At 43.4% G+C, this 20,155-nt stretch overlaps 1 protein-coding gene across 1 annotated transcript; it reads left to right on the top strand.

Annotated features, from left to right (window-relative positions):
• Positions 1 to 4,089: 4,089 nt before the first annotated feature.
• On the top strand, positions 4,090 to 19,568 carry hhla1 (HHLA1 neighbor of OC90; the record flags this gene model as incomplete). The annotated part of the gene is made up of 10 exons (XM_084457938.1): positions 4,090 to 4,120; positions 4,208 to 4,288; positions 4,447 to 4,530; positions 4,926 to 5,009; positions 5,186 to 5,269; positions 5,730 to 5,786; positions 6,049 to 6,129; positions 17,916 to 18,084; positions 18,395 to 18,477; positions 19,525 to 19,568. The coding sequence occupies 10 exons, from the start codon at positions 4,090 to 4,092 to the stop codon at positions 19,566 to 19,568; spliced, it is 798 nt and encodes a 265-aa protein (XP_084314064.1).
• Positions 19,569 to 20,155: the final 587 nt, after the last annotated feature.

The raw sequence follows: 20,155 nt of genomic DNA, 5'->3' as shown, positions 1-20,155 counted from the left end.
ATCATGTGTTGTATCATGTGTTCCAAAGTGAATAACCAACCAGAAACTGATTTTGGCTGCTATGTCACATTTTGAAAAACGTGTGTATTCTTCGTTTAAAGCTACATGAGATATCTCGGCCCCTCTGGTTGTGCTAAAATCGGCACTGCGTTTTAAGAACCACACTTCCCACAATTCCCCACTCGCTTGCTGTAATGATGGGAAAAATATGATAAAAAACATGCATGGAGCAGACTGGATTGGAAGATTGTACAGTAGCTACTTCAAAGGTCTTTCTGGAAGGATGGCTTCAATGCAGGTAAATACCGGTCTTCTTTCTTTTATGTGCAGGTTGATAAATTCGTGGGGCAAAGTGTTTGTTGTCTTCCTGATATTGTGACACGCAAAATGCATCACTTCCGCTTCCACCACAAGATTTCCCGCCAGTGTACTAGCCAGTACACCGAAATTATAAAACAATAAATTCACCGTCTCATGCAGTCTTATGTCATGAAAACAATTTTGGGGGTCTTGCTAAGGCCAATTCATAAACTAATAGCAAGTAAAGGTGAATATTGAATGCTTAAAAAAGTTCTCATTGCGCTTTAAGCATGGCTAAAGCGTGAAACTGAGCCGTTCTAACAAGTGCCTCTACTCGTCTATTACACGTTTAGCCCTGATACCGGGCTAACATAACATGAAGCATAGTTGACAGAAGTTTTTGTAGATTAGTACTGTAACTGTAAACACAAACTGTCTCCTCTGTCAAGTCTTGACTACACAATGACATTAGTTGCTTTTGGCGCAAATGTCAGTGCAGCGCCTGTGGAAATCCACCAAGCTCCAGGTTCATTGCATTTATCTCAAAGAGCTTTTAACTGAATTCAAAAGTATGGCCTGGGATGAAAGGGCCTCCTATTTCGCCAATCTCATCTCCATTTGTAGGCGAAATCACAAAGTCCTACTTGACACCATTAGTAACATCGTCAGTGAGGCGCCTCCTGCCGTACCCATTTTTTCAGATAAGGACTGCAGTTGTTTTCTTTCATTTTTTGTGGACAAGATGGCTGATGTCAGATCTAGCATCACCTCCTCTTCCTCCCCTCTCTTTGTTTGCCCAGCCCGGCAACCACTTTTGAGCTGTTTTTCTCCCATCTCCCATCTGCAAGACCTAACTAATCTAGTAAGTTTCATGAAAACACCCTCCTCTCCCCTATCCATTTTACCAACGTCCGTGCTGAAAGACATGTTGAGATCAGTAGGCCCATGTCTTGTCACTATCATCAACAGCTCGCTGGAATCTGGCTGTGTCCTCTATTATTTTAAACAAGTAGTTCAGCCCCTCCTAAAGAAACCCAACCTAGACCCACCACTACCCTAAAACTATAGGCCCATTTTCAAGTTACCTTTTACAATACAGTACGTCAAAAGTATCAGAAGAACTCCACAGAGACTGCTCTTCTGAGTCTCAAATGACATGATGATGTCCTCTGATGCTGGTGAATGCTCAATTCTGGTGCTGCTTGATCTTAGTGCAGCATTTGACACTGTCGATCATCAAATCATGATAGACAGGCTTAGAGGGTGGGTTGGTATCTCTTGGAGAGTCCTTGACTGGTTTCTCTCTTACCTCTCAGATAGGAATTTCTCTGTGGCCTGAGTACACTGCCTTGTCCTGTGGTGTTCCCCAGGGCTATGTTCTGCATCCGATTCTGTTCACTCTGTATGCTGCCACTAGGACAACGTATTGGCAAATATAAAGACATCCAATACCACTGCTACTCTGATGATATTCATTTGTATCTTTCTTTTAAACCTGACAGGATTGACAAACTCAATGTATTGCATGATTGTCTACAATTAACGGCTGGATGGTCAGTTACTTTCTTCAGCTGAATGATGATAAGACTGAAGTTCCAATAATTGCGGCGGACAATACTGTTTCCAAGGTTACTTATTGTATGGGGACCTGAAACTCGAATGTGCGCTCAAGCCTAAGAAATATTGGTGTTATCTTTGACCAGGCTATACACCTTGATAACCACATACCGTAAAGTCCCTGTCGCATACATGTTTTTTTCCACCTTAGAAACATTGCAAAACTGAGGTCCATGATTATTCACGCCTTTGTTTCATCACGCCTGGATTACTGTAACTCAGTCTTCACCTGCCTCTGTAAATCATCCCTGGACCATCTGCAATTGGTCCAGAATGCCTCGCCAGGATTTTGACTAGGTTCAGGAGGTCATGTCACCCATATTTACACTGGCTCCCAATTAAATTTATGATCCAGTTCAAGGACCTTGTGATCACATATAGAGCCCTCCATGGCCAGGCACCTGTATATATTAGGGACCTACCTAGCCATATGTTGTCTGCAAGTCATTGAGGTCTTCAGATCAGGGACTATTGGTTGTCCTCCGCACTAGCTCAAGACAAAAGGTGACGAAGCCTTCGAATCTGTGGCGCCAAATCTGTGGAATGCCCTTCCACAGGACTTAAAAGGCAGCTAAAGACACATCTGTTTGGACAGGCATTTGGCTAGCCATTGGTATCTGTATTTTTATGTTTATGTCCGGTCTTCGTAATTTATTGTACTTTTTTCCCAACGTTCTCTGCGTGTTTTTAATTCTGTGAAGCACTTTGTAACTTGTGTCTATGAGAGGTGCTATACCAAATAAACATTACTTACTAACTTAACAGAGTTGACAGAAGAGTTAACGGAAGTTTATGTAAAGTACAGTCAACAGGTTTTTATATCCACTGTCTGGTTTTTGTCAAGAGGAGTCTTTCCCAGGCCCTCACCAGTGTCCTAAAGCCCCCAAGGCCTATTTCCCTTCTGCCAATTACAGTTGTGTGCCCATGAATCCGAGCAACAGCGCAACCGGAGTGCCCACCGCTCCTCTGTCATTAAAGACTTCCATTCACTCCTCTTCCCTCCGCTGCCGATGGGTCTCATGTGACACGCCAGCGACTTATTACAGCTATTTACACAGCCACCAGAGGAGGCCAATAGGACCGGGCTAGTGCTCTCACTATGTCTACCTGCTCCCAGACTGCCGTGGCCACCGCAGTGCCCAGCCTGTGCCCAGCCTTGGTGCCTGACTCACAGCACAGCGAGGTGCCACGATACTACCAGGCTTCACGGTCCAGCGGATGAGAAAACAAGGACTTCCCCCAGCCTCTGGTGTCTGTCTGACGGGGTGCAGTTTGATTTCAGGCAAAGGGTTCAACAAGGTAAGCTCTCTCCGACTGCTTAGACTGTCGTTGCAATTGGAAGTGTGATACGAAAATAAGATTCGAAGACAGGTTGGAAAATGACAGTATGGATTAGGCTATCATCCAAATTTCTGTGTCAATGTGTTAATAGTTCTCTTTAGCCTTTTTCAATGGATCACCGATAGTTCCTCCTGTGGATTAAATTATATTGACCTCAGCGATGAGGACACTTTTGATTACATCATTGTATGGGAAAAATGTTTCCCAGACAAAATGTTCCCCCTTCTGAAGCAAATCAATTCAGTTTGCTAGTTTGCCAGTCATTGCCAGCACATCCATAACGTGTTGTGTTGTGCTGTTGTTGTAGTGGGGTGCTCTCATGCAATGGCAAGCTTCTGGAAGTCAAGATATTGCTCACGTCTGTGTCTCAGAATATGTGTAGCTGTGGCTGTACTAGTCCTCTTCAATATAGGTAGGCCATCTACTCCACTTATTTCCTCAAAGGGCTGATTCTGTCTAGAATGATATATAGGCTGTTTATCTATGAATATGATTCATTATGCTTTACTGGATTGTAGCAGATTTGATACACTGTTACTGTTTTTTTAATTAATTGCAAAATATATCATAATTGTATTACCAATATGTTTATTACTCCACAACTAATCTTAACTATTGTTTTTTTTCTCCCATGTTAATTCCTAATCTCATTAGTTCTAAGAAATCAATCCCAGGAACAAATGTACAAGAGGGATGTTCTAGTATCAACAGGTACCTCGTCTTTATCTGGTAGAACAAAAGAAGCAGTATGTTACTATAACAACTGTGTACTGATGATGATGATGATGATGATGATTCATTATTAGGTCAAATTATATTTAAATAGTAACAATGAGCAATGAATGGTTGAGCTTTGCTTACAGTATGTTTGGCCAATATCCATGTTGAATATTTATATAATTTTATATTTGTCAACTCAATATAATTGTGTGCCCATCTTCTTTCCCAGAAATACAAAAAGATTATATTGATCCAACCTCCATAGATCTCACTCTGTTGGTCAACACATTAATTAATTCAACACAATCAGGTGAGCAGGCAAATGTGAAAAGCAACTGACTGACTGCAATTGTTCCTCAAGAACATGGACTCACAGGGCACATAGCCTTTTCAGTGCGTACGGAAGCTGTCTAAATAACTACTGTATTTACAGTAGTGGAATGAGAACTGTCCGTCTGTCCACCCCAGGCTCCCCTCAACTGTTCTCCCTGCTGAGCGTGACCTCGCACAGTTCCCTGGCTCTCCATAAACTCACCCTGCTGGTCTACAACAGTAAATAACATTCAACTGGTTTTTCTCTTACAAAGAGACACATTCCTCCGTCTCATACTATTCTATATCTCTCTGACTCACTGCTTGGGTCTGACTCATGTGTGGACATGATACATAAATGCTTGCCTGATCATTCTGCAGGCCACACTGTTTAGTACGTTGAACCAACACCCCCTCTTCTGGGCTGTGACGGTAACTGATTGTAAAATTAAGGTTTAAAACTACATTTTGGAGTAGCCTCTTTCAATAGTGGAGGAAAAATTAGGCTTGAAATGTGGCCTCGTGACTCACATTGAGTTTTCCAGATAATCTATCTTATGTATTGAGTGAGTGAAAACTAACTGTTTTTGTTTTATTCCAACCAAGTTTGAATGTTATATTGTGTTATATTATAGTTTCAAGTTTCAGAAGCTTCGAGACCAGTGAGTTTCCGAAGAGGTACTGCTATTGTGTAACAAATGAAACAAACGATTTAACAGGTACTGTGAGACATACAGTATGACATTTTTCTAATCTCTGAGAGGTCATCTTAGAATTAAATCCTAAAAACAAGGCAAAACGGTATATCACATACACATCACTGTTTTTCTTTGCAAACCATTTGCTTATACGAATGTCTAAGCTCTGTTTATGCACTTATTTTGTTTCCCAACAGACTTCACAGCTATATTATTGGATGTCATGGGAAATTCCACAAGCTATCTACACGAGCTATTCAAATCTAGCTCTATACTATCAGGTACGAGCTATTCAAATCTAGCTCTATACTATCAGGTACGAGCTATTCAAATCTAGCTCTATACTATCAGGTATGAAGGAGCTATTCAAATCTAGCTCTATACTATCAGGTATGAGCTATTCAAGTCTAGCTCTATACTATCAGGTATGAGCTATTCAAATCTAGCTCTATACTATCAGGTATGAAGGAGCTATTCAAATCTAGCTCTATACTATCAGGTATGAGCTATTCAAATCTAGCTCTATACTATCAGGTATGAGCTATTCAAATCTAGCTCTATACTATCAGGTATGAGCTATTCAAATCTAGCTCTATACTATCAGGTATGACGGAAGAGAAACTCACAGGTTGTTCGCTGATAATATTTTCTAAAGCCTGAATATCTGTCTTTTGTCTACGGGATGTCTTCATGGAATAATGGGTAGGTTTCTACTCATAATTGATTCATTATTACCTTCAGTGAGCCAGAAGAATAATTCAGACTGTACGTACATCTGCGTGATGGCTGGAAAAACAGGTTGGTCAAATCAACTCATAACCTTAAACTCATAAATGGGTGAACATTTTCTGAATCAGTAACATTTGATAACTCCTGGCAGATTCTAATTCATGCTGTGTTCACAAAAAGTAACAGACCTTAGTCCACTGCTTTTCATTTTCATATCCAATTACTGTTTAAAAAAGAAATTGCACGTCCTCTAAATTTAACGAGTGCTGATCTGTATACCACTGATGAGGTCACCATGGTGAAAATGAATGTTTTCCCTTTCTTTCTTCAGAAAAAGACCTGTCTACACTCTGGGAGGTGGACTCTGTCATGCCACTCTTCAATCAGACCATCACAGAGGACCCACATAGAGGTCTGTTTTCACACACACACACACACACACACACACACACACACACACACACACACACACACATGCACACACACACACGCACGCACGCACACACAAACACATGCATACAACACACACATGCACACACACACGCACGCACACACACACACACACACACGCACACACACGCGCACACACACACACACACACACACACACACACACACACACACTGTAAATGGCTGCTAGTCTACTGTTTTATGTTGCCTGAAATGTCCTAGAAAATAGTCAACAGCACTTAAATAATAGAGTTTTATTTATGGCATCTACTGTTTATAAGTTATTGTTTTTCATTTCATTCGGAAAGACTATACATTATAAGCCTAGATTTGAGTGAACCAACTCTACGTTGTTACCCCTCGTTGTTCAATAGGTGGCAGGCTTGCTTTGTTTAACTTCCATCAGAGCGGGTGTGAGGACTCCTGCTGGAAACATAGTTTTGCACATGGGTTTTTAGTTTTATATATGGGTTTTTAGTTTTACATATGGGTTTTTAGTTTTATATATGGGTTTTTAGTTTTACATATGGGTTTTTAGTTTTACATATGTGTTTTTAGTTTTATATATGGGTTTTTAGTTTTACATATGGGTTTTTAGTTTTACACATGGGCTTTTAGTTTTATATATGGGTTTTTGGCGCAGTAAAGCATAAGAGGAAGTGTGACAGAGATAAGAACACGATCCCTTTAGAAAGATAAATTATTGTGATGCTTGTCAGAATATTGCTGACAGAAATGTTGTGAGGTCAACTGCAAAATAGGCTACCAGTCTGTCTCCTAGCGAGAGGAAGAGTAAATTTAACACCCCTGGTCAGCGGAATGAGGTAACATTATTAAGATAGCCTATGCTTTAGCTCTGTTCGTTGTTGCTAATATGTACTGTAGCCTACCTAAGGCTAATTTTGGATTGTTTGTTAATGTGAATGTAATGTTTTTCTGTTCATTTATTAACCCCCTTTTAACTAACCAAATTATATTTTATTTATTAATTCTCGGCCGGCTATGTCAGATTTCCTCAAGATAGATAGTGTCAAATATCCAGCTTCACACATCACCAATAAAAAGTCTTTGACACTGGGGCAGCTCAGTTGGTAGAGCGGGTCGTTCAATGATCGAAGGGTCAGCGGTTCGAATCCCAGCTCTGACTGTCCACATGTTGAAATGTCCTTGAGCAAGACACCTAACCCCAAATTGCTCCCAATGAGCAGGTTAGCACCTTGCATGGCAACTACCGCCGTGTGTGTGAATGGGTGAATGAGAGGCCATTGTAAAGCGCTTTGAGTGCTGTAAGGTGGAAAGGCGCTATATAAGTGCAGTCCATTTACCATTTGTATCTGTCTAGTTTTCACGGTGCCTCGATAGTGAAGAGTAGAGAATACAATTTTGGAGCATCAGTAGAGACTCTGTGCGTTCTGCTTTAAGCCAACCAAGGGCAGATATACACACACAAACAGCACAACACACATAAGCACACACAACACACATGCACGCACACACACACACACACACACACACACATGCACTCAAACAGATGCACACACATTGATCATCTGAATGCCAACCGTGAGGCAACATGACTCACACCATACAAAGAAGCAGCAGAGAGTAGGAGATGTCGATTACATTTTCTGTAGCTAATTGGAAGAAGGTAGTTCACTAGACAGACAGACAGACAGACAGACAGACAGACAGACAGACAGACAGACAGATAGATAGATAGATAGATAGATAGATAGATAGATAGATAGATAGATAGATAGTACTCCTTCTGCCACACTTCCAGAGCTGTGAGGCGCAATAGTTGTACTGGCCTGCTACTCTCTCTTCTCTGTTCCACAGTTTTCTCCACCCCCTTTCAAATCTCATGCTGTCTCTGTCACGTATCCAATCATTGGAGTCGTGTATCGCCCACCAGGCCCCCTTCGTGAGTTCCTGGAGGAGCTCGACACATTAGTCTCTCACTTCCCTGGTGATGCCCCCACACTCATCCTTCTCAGCAACTTCAACATCCAGAGTGAAAAATTGGAACCTCTCCTTTCTTTTCTCTCCTCCTTTGATCTTCGTCTTTACTCTTTTCCTCTTACCCACAAGACTGGCAACCAGCTGGATCTTATTTTCACTAGACATTGTTCCACCCCTAACTTTTCTGTCACCCCCCTCTATCTCTGACCACTATAGCTGAATCCCAATCTGAGTGCGCAAACCGCACTTGCGGCCCCTCGCACTTGTGGCCTAGGCCTGAGCACTTAATTGACGTCAGCTGGAAGGGCCAGAGGGTGCAGGGCCGTGAATTAAATGGGACAGCACTCCCAGTTTCGCTCAATGCCCCTCCCACTTCGTTTTCATTGGCTGCCGCGTTCCTCCGACGCAGAGGCTGCTCTGACGCTCCCTTCCGCTCTGCAAATTGACCGATTGACGTCTGTTTTAATTTAATAATAATTAAAAAATAAGGTTGGGTGGGATATGTTTGCAGCATGTGGATTTCAAGATAAATGTTGTGTTATCTGCAAATGTCATCATTTATGTGTGATGCACTGGGATCATGACTCGGATGCACTCAAGCACTGTGTCACATGAGACGCGGTGGGCTGTGGGTATTTTCTGCTCCTAAGTCCGTGAAATTGCGGACTTTCGGTAAGTGCGGTTACAGTGCGCAAAATGGCGGCGTGGCGCACTTGTGGACCTAGCAATTCCGTTTTGGAACTACCCTGAGCCCTTGTGGACTTAGCGGGAACGCGCATGTAAGGGCACAAGGCCGCGAGTGCTCTGCACTTTCGCCTAAGTGCGCGATTTGGGATTCAGCTTATGTCCTACTCTCTCTCCCTCCCCTCTTCCATCATAATACTTCCCCCTACCCATATGGTTCCTACCCGTAACAACCTCCACTCGCTCTCCCCTACTTTCCTCTTCTGTTACCTCTGCCCTCCCTGCCCCTGAATCCTTCTCTTTCCCCCTCTGATACTGCTACTGATCGTCTCCCCTCTACTTTTTCTTCTTCTCTGGATAATCTCTGTCCCCTCACCTCCGGTCCTGCCCCCTGGCTGTCGGACTCGGTGCATACTAATACCCTAAACCCCCTCCCAAACTCTACGCTCTGCTACCTTGGGGTGACTGGTTGTCCCGTCACTACGAGGCCGCTGCTGTCGATCGACACGGTCACAGCTCTTCTCTGTTCTGGCTCCGCAGTGGTGGAATGAATTGCCCACTGACGTCAGGACAGCAGAGTCGCTGACCATCTTTTGTCGCAGGCTCAAAACTCATCTCTTTAAGAAGTACTACAACGACCCTCCCTCTTAAGCACCTATTGTATTTTAGATTGCTATTCTTGCACTTTGCCTTCAGCACTAGATTATGCTCTTAGTCACTTGTTTTAGAAAGGAGATGCACTTGTGAGTTCTAGCAAGTAGTAGTGCATTGGCTTTTCCTATGTTAAATGCAATTATTGTTAGTCGCTTCGGATAAAAGCGTCTGCTAAATGACTAATGTAATGTAACAATACTGAGAATGGCTGAGCGTAAAGGGAGAAAAGGCTTACTCCCAGAGGACCTTCTTAACTCCCTATCTCTTCTTTCCACTTTCTCCTCCTCCCTATCCGCTGCTAAAGCTGCCTTCTTCCACTAAATCCTAAAAAAAACTCTTTGAAACTTTCTATTCACTACTCAAACCCTTCATCCCTTCTCCCTGATTATTTCGCCAACTTCTTTGAGAAGAAAGTTAATGATATCAAATCCTCTCTCTCCTATCCCCCAGTCGACACCCCATGCGCCAACTACACCTCTCCACCCTCTGCCACCCCCGCCCCCTCTTCCCTCTCTGCTCTCCCTCCCCTCTCCACGTCCCACCTTATGCCGGGCTCACACTACAGGATATTTAAAATCCTAACCAATTTCGAAATCGGGTTACATCACGCATATAAGGAGAATCTTAACAGATATTCTTCTTGCGCATCTCAAACAAGCACACACAGCAAGATTTGAAAATAACGGCTCATCACACACTACAGGATCTTATCATGCCCGAGGGAGCAACGAACCACTGGTCTCGCCGTCTCACTTGTAAAGTCGGGACGTAATAATCTTAAATATCAAACATGTTTGATATTATCGGGGCCGCCCCGATGGGTCTGCGAGCCGACTGGGAGGTATAAGATTGGATCTGTAAACCCCTCACATTACAAGATAACGTTCCCCGACCAACGTTCCAGACCAGATTTCTTCTCCGATTGTCGGGAGGGGTGAATCGGGGATAAATCGGCCCAAAAATCCTGTAGTCTGAGCCTGGCATTACCCTACCTTCCTCCCCTATCCCCTAATGAGATCCTCAACTTTGTTACATCTACTGTAGCAGCCCCCACCACGGGCACCCTATCGCCTCCTCCCTCCTTCAGTCCATTGCGCACAGACTCCTTCTCTTCCTAACCCACCGCATCACCACATCTCTTGCATCAGGACGCTTTCCCTCTGCTTTCAAGACTGCCAGAGTCACCCCCCTTCCAAAAAACCATCCCTCTGACATCAAAAACTACAGACCGGTTTCCCTTCTAGCCTTTCTATCAAAAATATGCGCTATCTTTAACCAATTGTCTTCATATCTCCACCAGAACAATCTCCTGGACCCCCACCAGTCAGGTTTCCAGGTTGGCCACTCGACAAAGACAGCCCTCCTTGCAGTGACAGAGTCACTCCACGCCGCAAGAGCAAACTCTCTCTCCTCCGTTCTGATATTCCTAGACCTGTCAACATCGTTTGCCATGATAGACCACCAGATCCTTCTCTTCACCCTCGAGGAGAAAGGCATCAGAGGCTCTGCACTCTCCCCGTTTGCATCCTACCTGACGGGTCGCTCCTACCAGGTGACATGGAGAGGCTCCATGCCGGAACCATGTAGTCTGACTATGGGAGTTCCACAAGGGTCTGTCCTGGGTACTCTTCTTTTGTCCCTCTACACTACATATCAGGGCTCTGTCATTTGCTCGCATGACTTTTCCTATCACTGCTATGCCGATGACACCCAGCTGGTCCTGTCATTTACCCCTTCTGACACAAATGTAGGCAGGTATAGCTGCATGCTTGGCATAGCTGAATGCTTACATTATTGTCTGCTACAGGGTTCAGTGTCTTGCCCAAGGCCACTCCGACATGTGGACAGAAACCGGGGTTTGAAGCCAACCCTGCGATCATTGGATAACCTGCTCCTGAGCCACAGCCACGACATACAGTATAGATAAATAGATATAGTTAATACTTTATTAATCCTCAATGGCAAAATTAATTTGTTGCAGCTAAAACAAGACACAAGTAACAACAGAAAAAAAAACTAAAACACATAAAAACAGTAAAACACTAAAAAGAGTACCTGCCTATACCTAGTAATTAAGGTCCCCTTATTTTTAATGTGTCACAGCCAACTCGTGCTTCATGTATACATCATGGCTGCATTACAACGCATCCTTGTATCGCACCAAAAGAACCTAGGGCTACGCCGTCCTTGTAGCCATTTGGTTCAAGTTAATCATTCCATCAAGACCAACTTCAGTTCTTTAGACATCCTCTCGGACAGAACCATCCTCTCCAAGTACCGTCGGAGAACAAAATCAGTCACCCATTTAGCCATCATCATCATCGCAATTTTTCCTGGCCTTTCAGTACCAGACTAAGCTTATATGTCCTGATTCATGACCTTTATTAGTGTGGTTGACCCGAAGGGAAACACACTCTAGTACTTGGTCGACTTTATTTGTTGGTTTGTTGGTTTGGATCTAGAGCAACCCCAAAAGTTTGCCACGCTACTCCTCCCACAGTTCTAACGGAACACACACGAGTCATATGTCAAATCGACCGGCTTCATCAGGAATCGTGTGCTTCCTCATTGCTAAGCAATATTTTTGATAGTTTAATTTATATTAATTTATTAGTTAATTAAAATTCCCCATTGACTTGAATGGGAATAGGGAAAATCTCCAGTTCAATCTCGGTTTTATCTCGGAAACCTTAAGGCCTACAGTTACCAAACTTGGTAGAGAGGTTAACAGTCAAGAGTCCTACTCTGGAAAAAATAATTACACTGATGGGCCTCACAGTGGCGCTATAACAGCCCACTTTACCTTTTGGTCTGTAACTCTTGAACCATAGGTTGTAAAATCAAAATTTCTTCTAATTTTCTTTTTCGCAGGAGTCCTTGGATAATGACGCATCTCCCCATATTAGCCACGCCCATTTGCGTCTTCTACATTTTCTGCCATTTTTGCTTATTTGAATAACGCTGCGCCAAAACCAATTTCACTTTGAACCAAAGGGATGCCATAAATGCGAAAAATGTAGGCTAATCGCATGGTGCTTGCCCTCTGACACTTTCTATAACGTGCATAGTGCTGGTACCAACTCAGAGACACGCTGAGCATCACTTAACACACCTGCTGTTAATGGGCAACCACATTTGCAATTTCCCCAAATTGCACATTTCTAGTTTTATATTTTGTAGGCTATAATGTATGAATTGGAACTATCACGAGGTCTCGCCTTGACTCTTAAATAGAGAAGCAGATTAGCTTTAGTAGGCATAGCTTCCTTTTTGGTAATATTAGATTGAGGTATTAATGATTATGACAACACTTGTTATATTAAAACGTAATACATCGATTAATTAATTTCCAGAACTGCACCCAGGGACAGCTCCACCTAACGATGCATCTTACCAGCTCGTCTAATGATGTACAGTACCTCAATGCATCCACTAAGGGATAGTCTGGGAAACACTCATAGGGAAAACAGCTCTTTCGTTAAGGTATACCTTAGAACCCTTCATAGAGCACTAAGGTAACTCAGAAACAGGTCCTTTGACATAAATACAAATGGATTATTACCTTGGCTTCGAGGAGCTCTGCCGTCTAGCCTTCGGCAAGCCTCTGAGATTTCACCACGCTGAGGGGTTCCATTTCCATCACAACACTGCAACAAGACAGATTTACACCTTTGTGCTCGTGAAATATTTAACTGGAATGGAAAACTAAGTGACTCTCCAACACGTACATGTCATAGACCATCTGAATTCAAAATGTCAGCTTTTTCTGTGTATAGGTGTAGCCTACACGATCTCAAATCATCAATATATTTTGTGAAGCGTCACGCTGAAATTCTTGCCAGGCAAAGAAAGAAATTTTGAGCTATAAATTAAGATACATTGTTATTACCAAACGTTGTCTGGTTTTATTACATTTATCTTTTTAGTAAAACAAAAAAGTGTAGTCGCCTCGAATGACGGTCAGGGAACCCTTTCCACAAGCTGAGATATCAGAGAGCAGAGCCAGAAAACACCTGTTCGGCTGACCCCAGCTGTGTCAAACCTTGCTGCTCATAAACTGTGGACCACCATTATATTTTTGACATTTGTCGTCTCTTAAGTATCGGTACCCTAATGTCACTGTACATGCTGACGACATGCATCATGGGCGGAGGTCTACGTTCACCAAGTGCCCTTCTAGTTTCTCTCTGCTTCATTTTTTCTCTCTCCCTCAAGGAGGACACATCTCAACTCACAAGGAACCGATTGGTGAGTAACTGTCAGCTGATATGACTTTTCTAACATTATCCATTTAAGAAAAAAAAACATGAGTCCCTTCCAACATTAGGAGGGCACCAACTGCCAATGAATGCGAGCCAGATTTCACCATCTGGGATAAGTGCTGTAGGCCCACTAACCAGTAGAGTCCAAGCCACTGCACGAGGTGAGTAGCCTGTGTTTGCAATAGACCTATTCACAATTATATTGTTATTCTCCACTAAGTGTGAATCAAGTTAATGTAAGTGTCGAGCAGATATTGAGAATGATTCTTGCAATGTTGACAATACAGTACTGTAGATCTCTAATCTGAATTTTTAACTTTCAATTTACTAGAAATCTTTGGATTTGCAACTAGTTCCACTGCTCTTCAATAAGTAGGAATTTAATTATTTTTTTATAATCAATGAATTCCTGTGTACCACTGATTTCAGTTACATCCACAAGTCACGACCAAACAATCGCAGAAGCACCTGCCACAACCACAGCCCCGAAGCCCACAGTCCCAACGACCACAACCAACGCCTTTACAACTACAATAAAAGAGACTACAACCTCACAATCACCAACAACAACTACTAGACTAACCTCAACCACAATCCAACCAGCCATCACAACCATCATCACAACCCCTGCCAAACTAATCACAACCACAATCCAACCAGCCATCACAACCATCATCACAACCCCTGCCAAACCAATCACAACCACAATCCAACCAGCCATCACAACCATCATCACAACCCCTGCCAAACCAGTTGCAACCACAGTCCAACCAACCACTACAATCATTACCGTAACAGTCAAACCAACCACGACCACAGACTCACTGACCACAGTACCACCAACTACACCCACTCAAATGACCACACCTACTAGATGGACCACAGCTTATTCCCCTCCAACAACAGCCCAAATGACCTCAACCACAGACATGCGAACTACAGTCTTACCAACTACAACAACAGTCCAACTAACGACCACAACTGGTATCACAATTGCGAAACCAATCACAAGCATAGTCCCACCAACAACAACCCAAGCGACCACAACCACAGCCCAGCCAACTACAACAACAGTCCAACCAACGACCACAACTATTATCACAATTGCAAAACCAATGACAAGCATAGTAGCACCAACAACAATCCAAGTGACCACAACCACAGCCCAGCCAACTACAACAACAGTCCAACCCACCATGACAACAGTCCAACCAACAACAACAACAGTCCAACCCACCATGACAACAGTCCAACCAACGACCACAACTATTATCACAATTGCAAAACCAATGACAAGCATAGTAGCACCAACAACAACCCAAGCAACCACAACCACAGCCCAGCTAACTACAACAACAGTCCAACCCACCATGACAACAGTCCAACCAACGACCACAACTATTATCACAACTGCAAAGCCAATCACAAGCATACCTGTAGTCCCACCAACAACAACCCAAGCGACCACAACCACAGCCCAGCCAACTACAACAACGACCACAACTATTATCACAATTGCAAAACCAATCACAAGCATAGTGCCACCAACAACAACCCAAGCGACCACAACCACAGCCCAGCCAACTACAGCCACAGAGGCATCAAGTACTACAACAGTTGAACCGACCAAAGTCCCATCAACCACCACCACCACTATCATCAGCACTTCATCCGCAACCAGGACCAAAGCAGCTGTCACAGAGAGGTCAGGTGAGACATCTCATTCACTTTTCGAATGTAAAAGAGGTGCATACATTCTGTTTTTGTTTTGCAGCCCTACTTTAGTTGTGTCAATACTTTATTTAGACAGGGTGGAATCAGAAAGGGAGACAGCTGAGGTGGAGAATGAGCCAAGTAAAGCATAAAGCACCAAGGTGGAAATTGATCATCCTTTAAGGGGAGGAATAATGTGATCGGCCAGCAGCAAGTGCTACCACTATACCACACTGCAACATGTTTGAGAATTATGTTGACCAAATAGTAGTGAACAGAAAGTAATAAGCGGCCCCATTATGCTTTTTATGGAAAGTATACTAAATAACCAACATAAGGGTCAGTATTGTACACTATTCAGCCTTCAGTCCCACGCTGCACACCTTCCATGTTTTACTTGACTTGGGAGTCCTCTGCCCTGACCTGAGCAGATAAATGAACACAGCGGTAATTGTATCAGCAAGGTTCAATGTGATTTCTGGATGGTCCACTGGCACTGGATCAATTCCAGCCTGGAGAAAGGAAAGGTGTGTGTGTGTGTGTGTGTGTGTGTGTGTGTGTGTGTGTGTGTGTGTGTGTGTGTGTGTGTGTGTGTGTGTGTGTGTGTGTGTGTGGATGCAGCAGACAGACACACACACACACACACATAGAGAGATAGTCACCATGGAAACACAGACATAGCCCCCTCATGAGGCTTTCATGGTCTCAGACAGTAAAGGTTAGAAGCAAATTAAGGCCATATATTCTCTATTTATCGGGTTTCTTTGAGATCACTGAGGTCTTGTGAAGGCTGCTGGGAAGGTCACTTGTGAGGAACAGAGGTGGGCCATGGGTAAGAAGCCAGTGGGTGGGTAGGCCTACTGTAGCAATGTTGTTGTTTTTTAAAAGAGGAATGCTACTGCATGGTTTTACAATAAGAATTTAATTGTAGCATTATTCAACCTGTGCAGCTTGCATTTTTTACATAAAAGCTATGTACATAGAGATGTCACAGCGAAACACTTGAAAGTGTATGTGTACGAGCAGATTTATTTAATAAGGGTGGACTGCACACTTTCTTAAAATAAATACCCACTGCAGATATTCGACGTTCCCTCTCTAAAATGAGCATTGCATTAGTTGGACAACCTCTACTCTGCAGAAATTGTCTACCACACCCCTCGCTATGCTACATGAGGACACTAGGTGGCGATATCTGTTCACGGTTAGACAGCAGGCTACTTGTATGAGACGCTGGTCTGTAACACAATACCACTCAGATGTGCCAGTCAGACCGTTTGACATTGATAGAATTGTCACCAAACGCTTCATGGATGCATCCTTCTAATCCATTGTGTATTTGTTATTGACATATATGCACATGGTAGTAAGCACTGAAAGCAAAGATGAGCAATGAAAATAATTCACACTGCATGGATTAAATTGTTCATCAATGTTACGTAGGCTGATCGTCAAAAGCAGATTTTCCTCAACACTCACTTCTAATGGTGTGTTCAATCTGTTTACACTCCCTTTAATGCGTGTGTAAAAGGCAGTAGGCTAGTCCACCATTGCGCTTGGAACTACTTTTGTGAATGGAGGCAGCTGAATATTTATATGGTAATTTGGGAGTCTGCACCTGCTATGTAATGATTGTAATCAGATTGAATCAGCTCTTTGTAATTCGTGTGAGGGGAAATGAATGGCGGCAGAGAGGGCGACAGTGAAAAGGAGCTTCCTATCGCGTGAGCGCTTGAAAGGATCAGAGAGCATCTCCAGGAAGCAGCAGTTAGCCTGCGAGGTGAGGTTGAGCGCTGAATGGAAATATCTGGAAGAATCAGGATGGATGGAAATTAAATGTATGAATCCAAGAAAGTCAAGCATGTTTATGCGATTTAACCTATCTAATATTATTCAGTGTCAAATACATTTGGAAGGTTTTGTTGGATCCTCAATCTATAATTCGATATGCGGCTATTTTTAATTGACATGCAAATCCCGATATTCAGTGTGAGGCCACTAGAGCCTTTTATCAAAAATGTAGGAAACACATAATAATAACTTTCTAAAACATTTGTAGAAAATTAACAAGCTATTAATAAATCACACCCAGATAGTGAAATTAGGTTTATGAGCAATCACCCATGATCTTAAACAGCTGTTGTTGTTGAGGCTACAGTATACCTGATTTGCATAAGCTACTCCTGATCTAAATATCATGAACGGACACACACGTGGGCTACATTATAGAAGCGGCTGCACCGCGTAAGCAGTTATTAATAGCCTAATACTTTAACCGTTAAATGGTCTTGGGCTGATAACAAATTCCCGTGCCTCGTTATTAACCCATTCTCTAGTATATTGTTTTCAATTGATAACATGTCGTGTAGGTATTAATATCACCCTGATCCCCGCCTGGAGCTTCTTCTTTTTTTTTTTTTTCAATGACTGGAAAGTGGCTTGTTTCTCAGTAAAACATGTCCTTTCTCTCCTAGGTTGCCCTTGGAGAAGACCTGCCTCGTCGCAGGCGGGGGAATGGGATGACGGCTCCATCAGCAGCAGCACCGTCAGCGCGCACAAGCTGCAGCCGTGCGTGCTCGAGCTGTGCAAGTTCTTCTCGCAGTGCCTCTGCCGCCCCTACGGGAACAGGACGCGAATGAGGAGGTATTTCATTGACCACGCCCCTGAAATACTCAGCGGCACCGACTCAAAATGTACTATGTGGGTCTGATGACAGTGTCGGGGGAAAAAAAAAACATGTAAAATGTATTCAACGCTTTAAATTCAGAAGAATAATTTACAAAGACTCAGGTCAACATTCTTAAGACGATACTAGGTGTCATACGTGCCTTGTGGTCCTAACATGTGCATGAGTTGACTGTTGTGCCTCTTGAGTTAAAACCAAAACACAATATTTTTATTTACTCAAGCTTGTATGTATAATGTCATCTTGTAAATCCCTTTTGTCTTAAAGGTATTGCACTGACAGTACCGTGTGGTATGAGAAACACACATTTGAGGTGTGCCGGCGCGTCAGAAGAGTGTCCTTCTCCAGAAGTAAGTGGTGATTAGAGGTCATTAAGCTACTGTAGAACTGAGGAGAACTCCTGGCCCACTGCTCCAACACTTTGTGAAAACTTTGTCAAATACCAGGAAGTTTTTTCCTTTCTCTTAGTCTCCTGACACTCGTGAAACTTTGGTGATTTTTCTTCTGAGTGCAGAGCAGTAGAGTGGATGAAAGCGGAGGCCTTGATGGATCAATGAGCTTCCAAATAGTTTCCAGACAGGTCTGAACGGGGTTTTATCATAATCAACTCACACTCTCTCTCTCTCTCTCTCTCTCTCTCTCTCTCTCTCTCTCTCCCCTCCCTCCCTCCCTCCCTCCCTCTCTCCATGATATCTCGGTCCTCGGGTCATATTCTGGTCTCATTAAAGCTCTCAGAACCGCCAAGCTTCCTCATTGAGCCTCTGCTAATAGGCATCAGGCGTCGGCGCACATCATTCTCCCTGAGAGCTTGTGACATGTGACCGTCCAGCTCAGATCAGACCCCCGACGGCAGGTCTCAGACACCACAGGGTGACAGATATGACCCTGCACTCTGTCACCGGTCTGTCACTGAGCGCACTCCGGCTGAAGGAGAGCAGCCGGTCTGTGTTGGAACAAGATGGCGCAGTATGGCTCCAGTTGAGCGACTGCTCTGTGCCCCAACTGCCCCGCCCACCTTCTAAACTCTCAACCGTACTTGACTTGTTACACGCAGTGAGCCGAGGACATACCACTGCCTGATGTTTACCCTCACCTGGTTGATCAAAACATTTTTCATAGTAAATAATTGGCCCTACAGTACGTCAGTGATATCGGGCTTAATTCCAATGATGCAAAAAGGAAGTCTTAGAGCATGCTAAGACATTCTGCCATGAATGCATAATGGCCGTTGATGTCACTATAATGGTAAACAATACCGTTTTCTTGCATGAGCGTTGCTTCTAAATACAAATGTCATTTTCCAAATGAACACGGTAAGCTAAGCTTTATTGTACATACTGTACCAGGAACATGTCTCTCACCTCTCCACGCCCTCCACCCCTCTCCTACCCTATCAGACCTGAAACAGAGGTGCCTGGCGAGAATGTGCAGCAAACTGTGACTGGCCCAGGAGGAGGAGGAGGAGCAGGAGCAGGAGGAGGAGGAGCAGGAGGAGGAGGAAGAGAGAGCTAGACACAAAGACAGAAAGGGCAAGATGCCCGCAAAGCACCTCTCCATGGCTGAGGGGCGAACATGAATATGTGATCCACGACTTCTTTTTACACATTCTGATTTACCTTTTATGAACACTGAATTCTGAATTGAATAAAAATGTGTGATTGTCCCATCATCCACTTCTGTCAAGGGGTTTGTTACCTCCTCCATGCAGGGCAAGAGGTCATGTTTTCTGTGGCGTGTGTGTTTGTTTGTTCGTTTATTAGCAGGATTACATAAAAAGTACAAGACCGATTTTCACGAAACTCGGTGGAGGGGTGAAGAATGGGCCAACTTAGAAGCCAGTACATTTTGGAGCGGATCCAAATCACAGGGCGGGTCCACGAGCTGCCAAAGCACAGCCGGCCATTCACCTCCATTCATATTTTTAGACCAGGCTTACACTAAAACTACCTGACTGATTTTCATGAAACTCAGTGGAGGGGTGTCGCATGGGTCAACTAACAAAATATTAAATTGTGGAGTGGATCTGAA

The sequence above is a fragment of the Borostomias antarcticus genome, assembly GCF_949987555.1.
Source record: "Borostomias antarcticus genome assembly, chromosome: 24".
In the NCBI taxonomy this organism is placed as follows: domain Eukaryota; kingdom Metazoa; phylum Chordata; class Actinopteri; order Stomiiformes; family Stomiidae; genus Borostomias; species Borostomias antarcticus.
The sequence above is the reverse complement of the archived record's forward strand: the minus strand, read 5'-3'. Positions and strand labels throughout refer to the sequence as shown.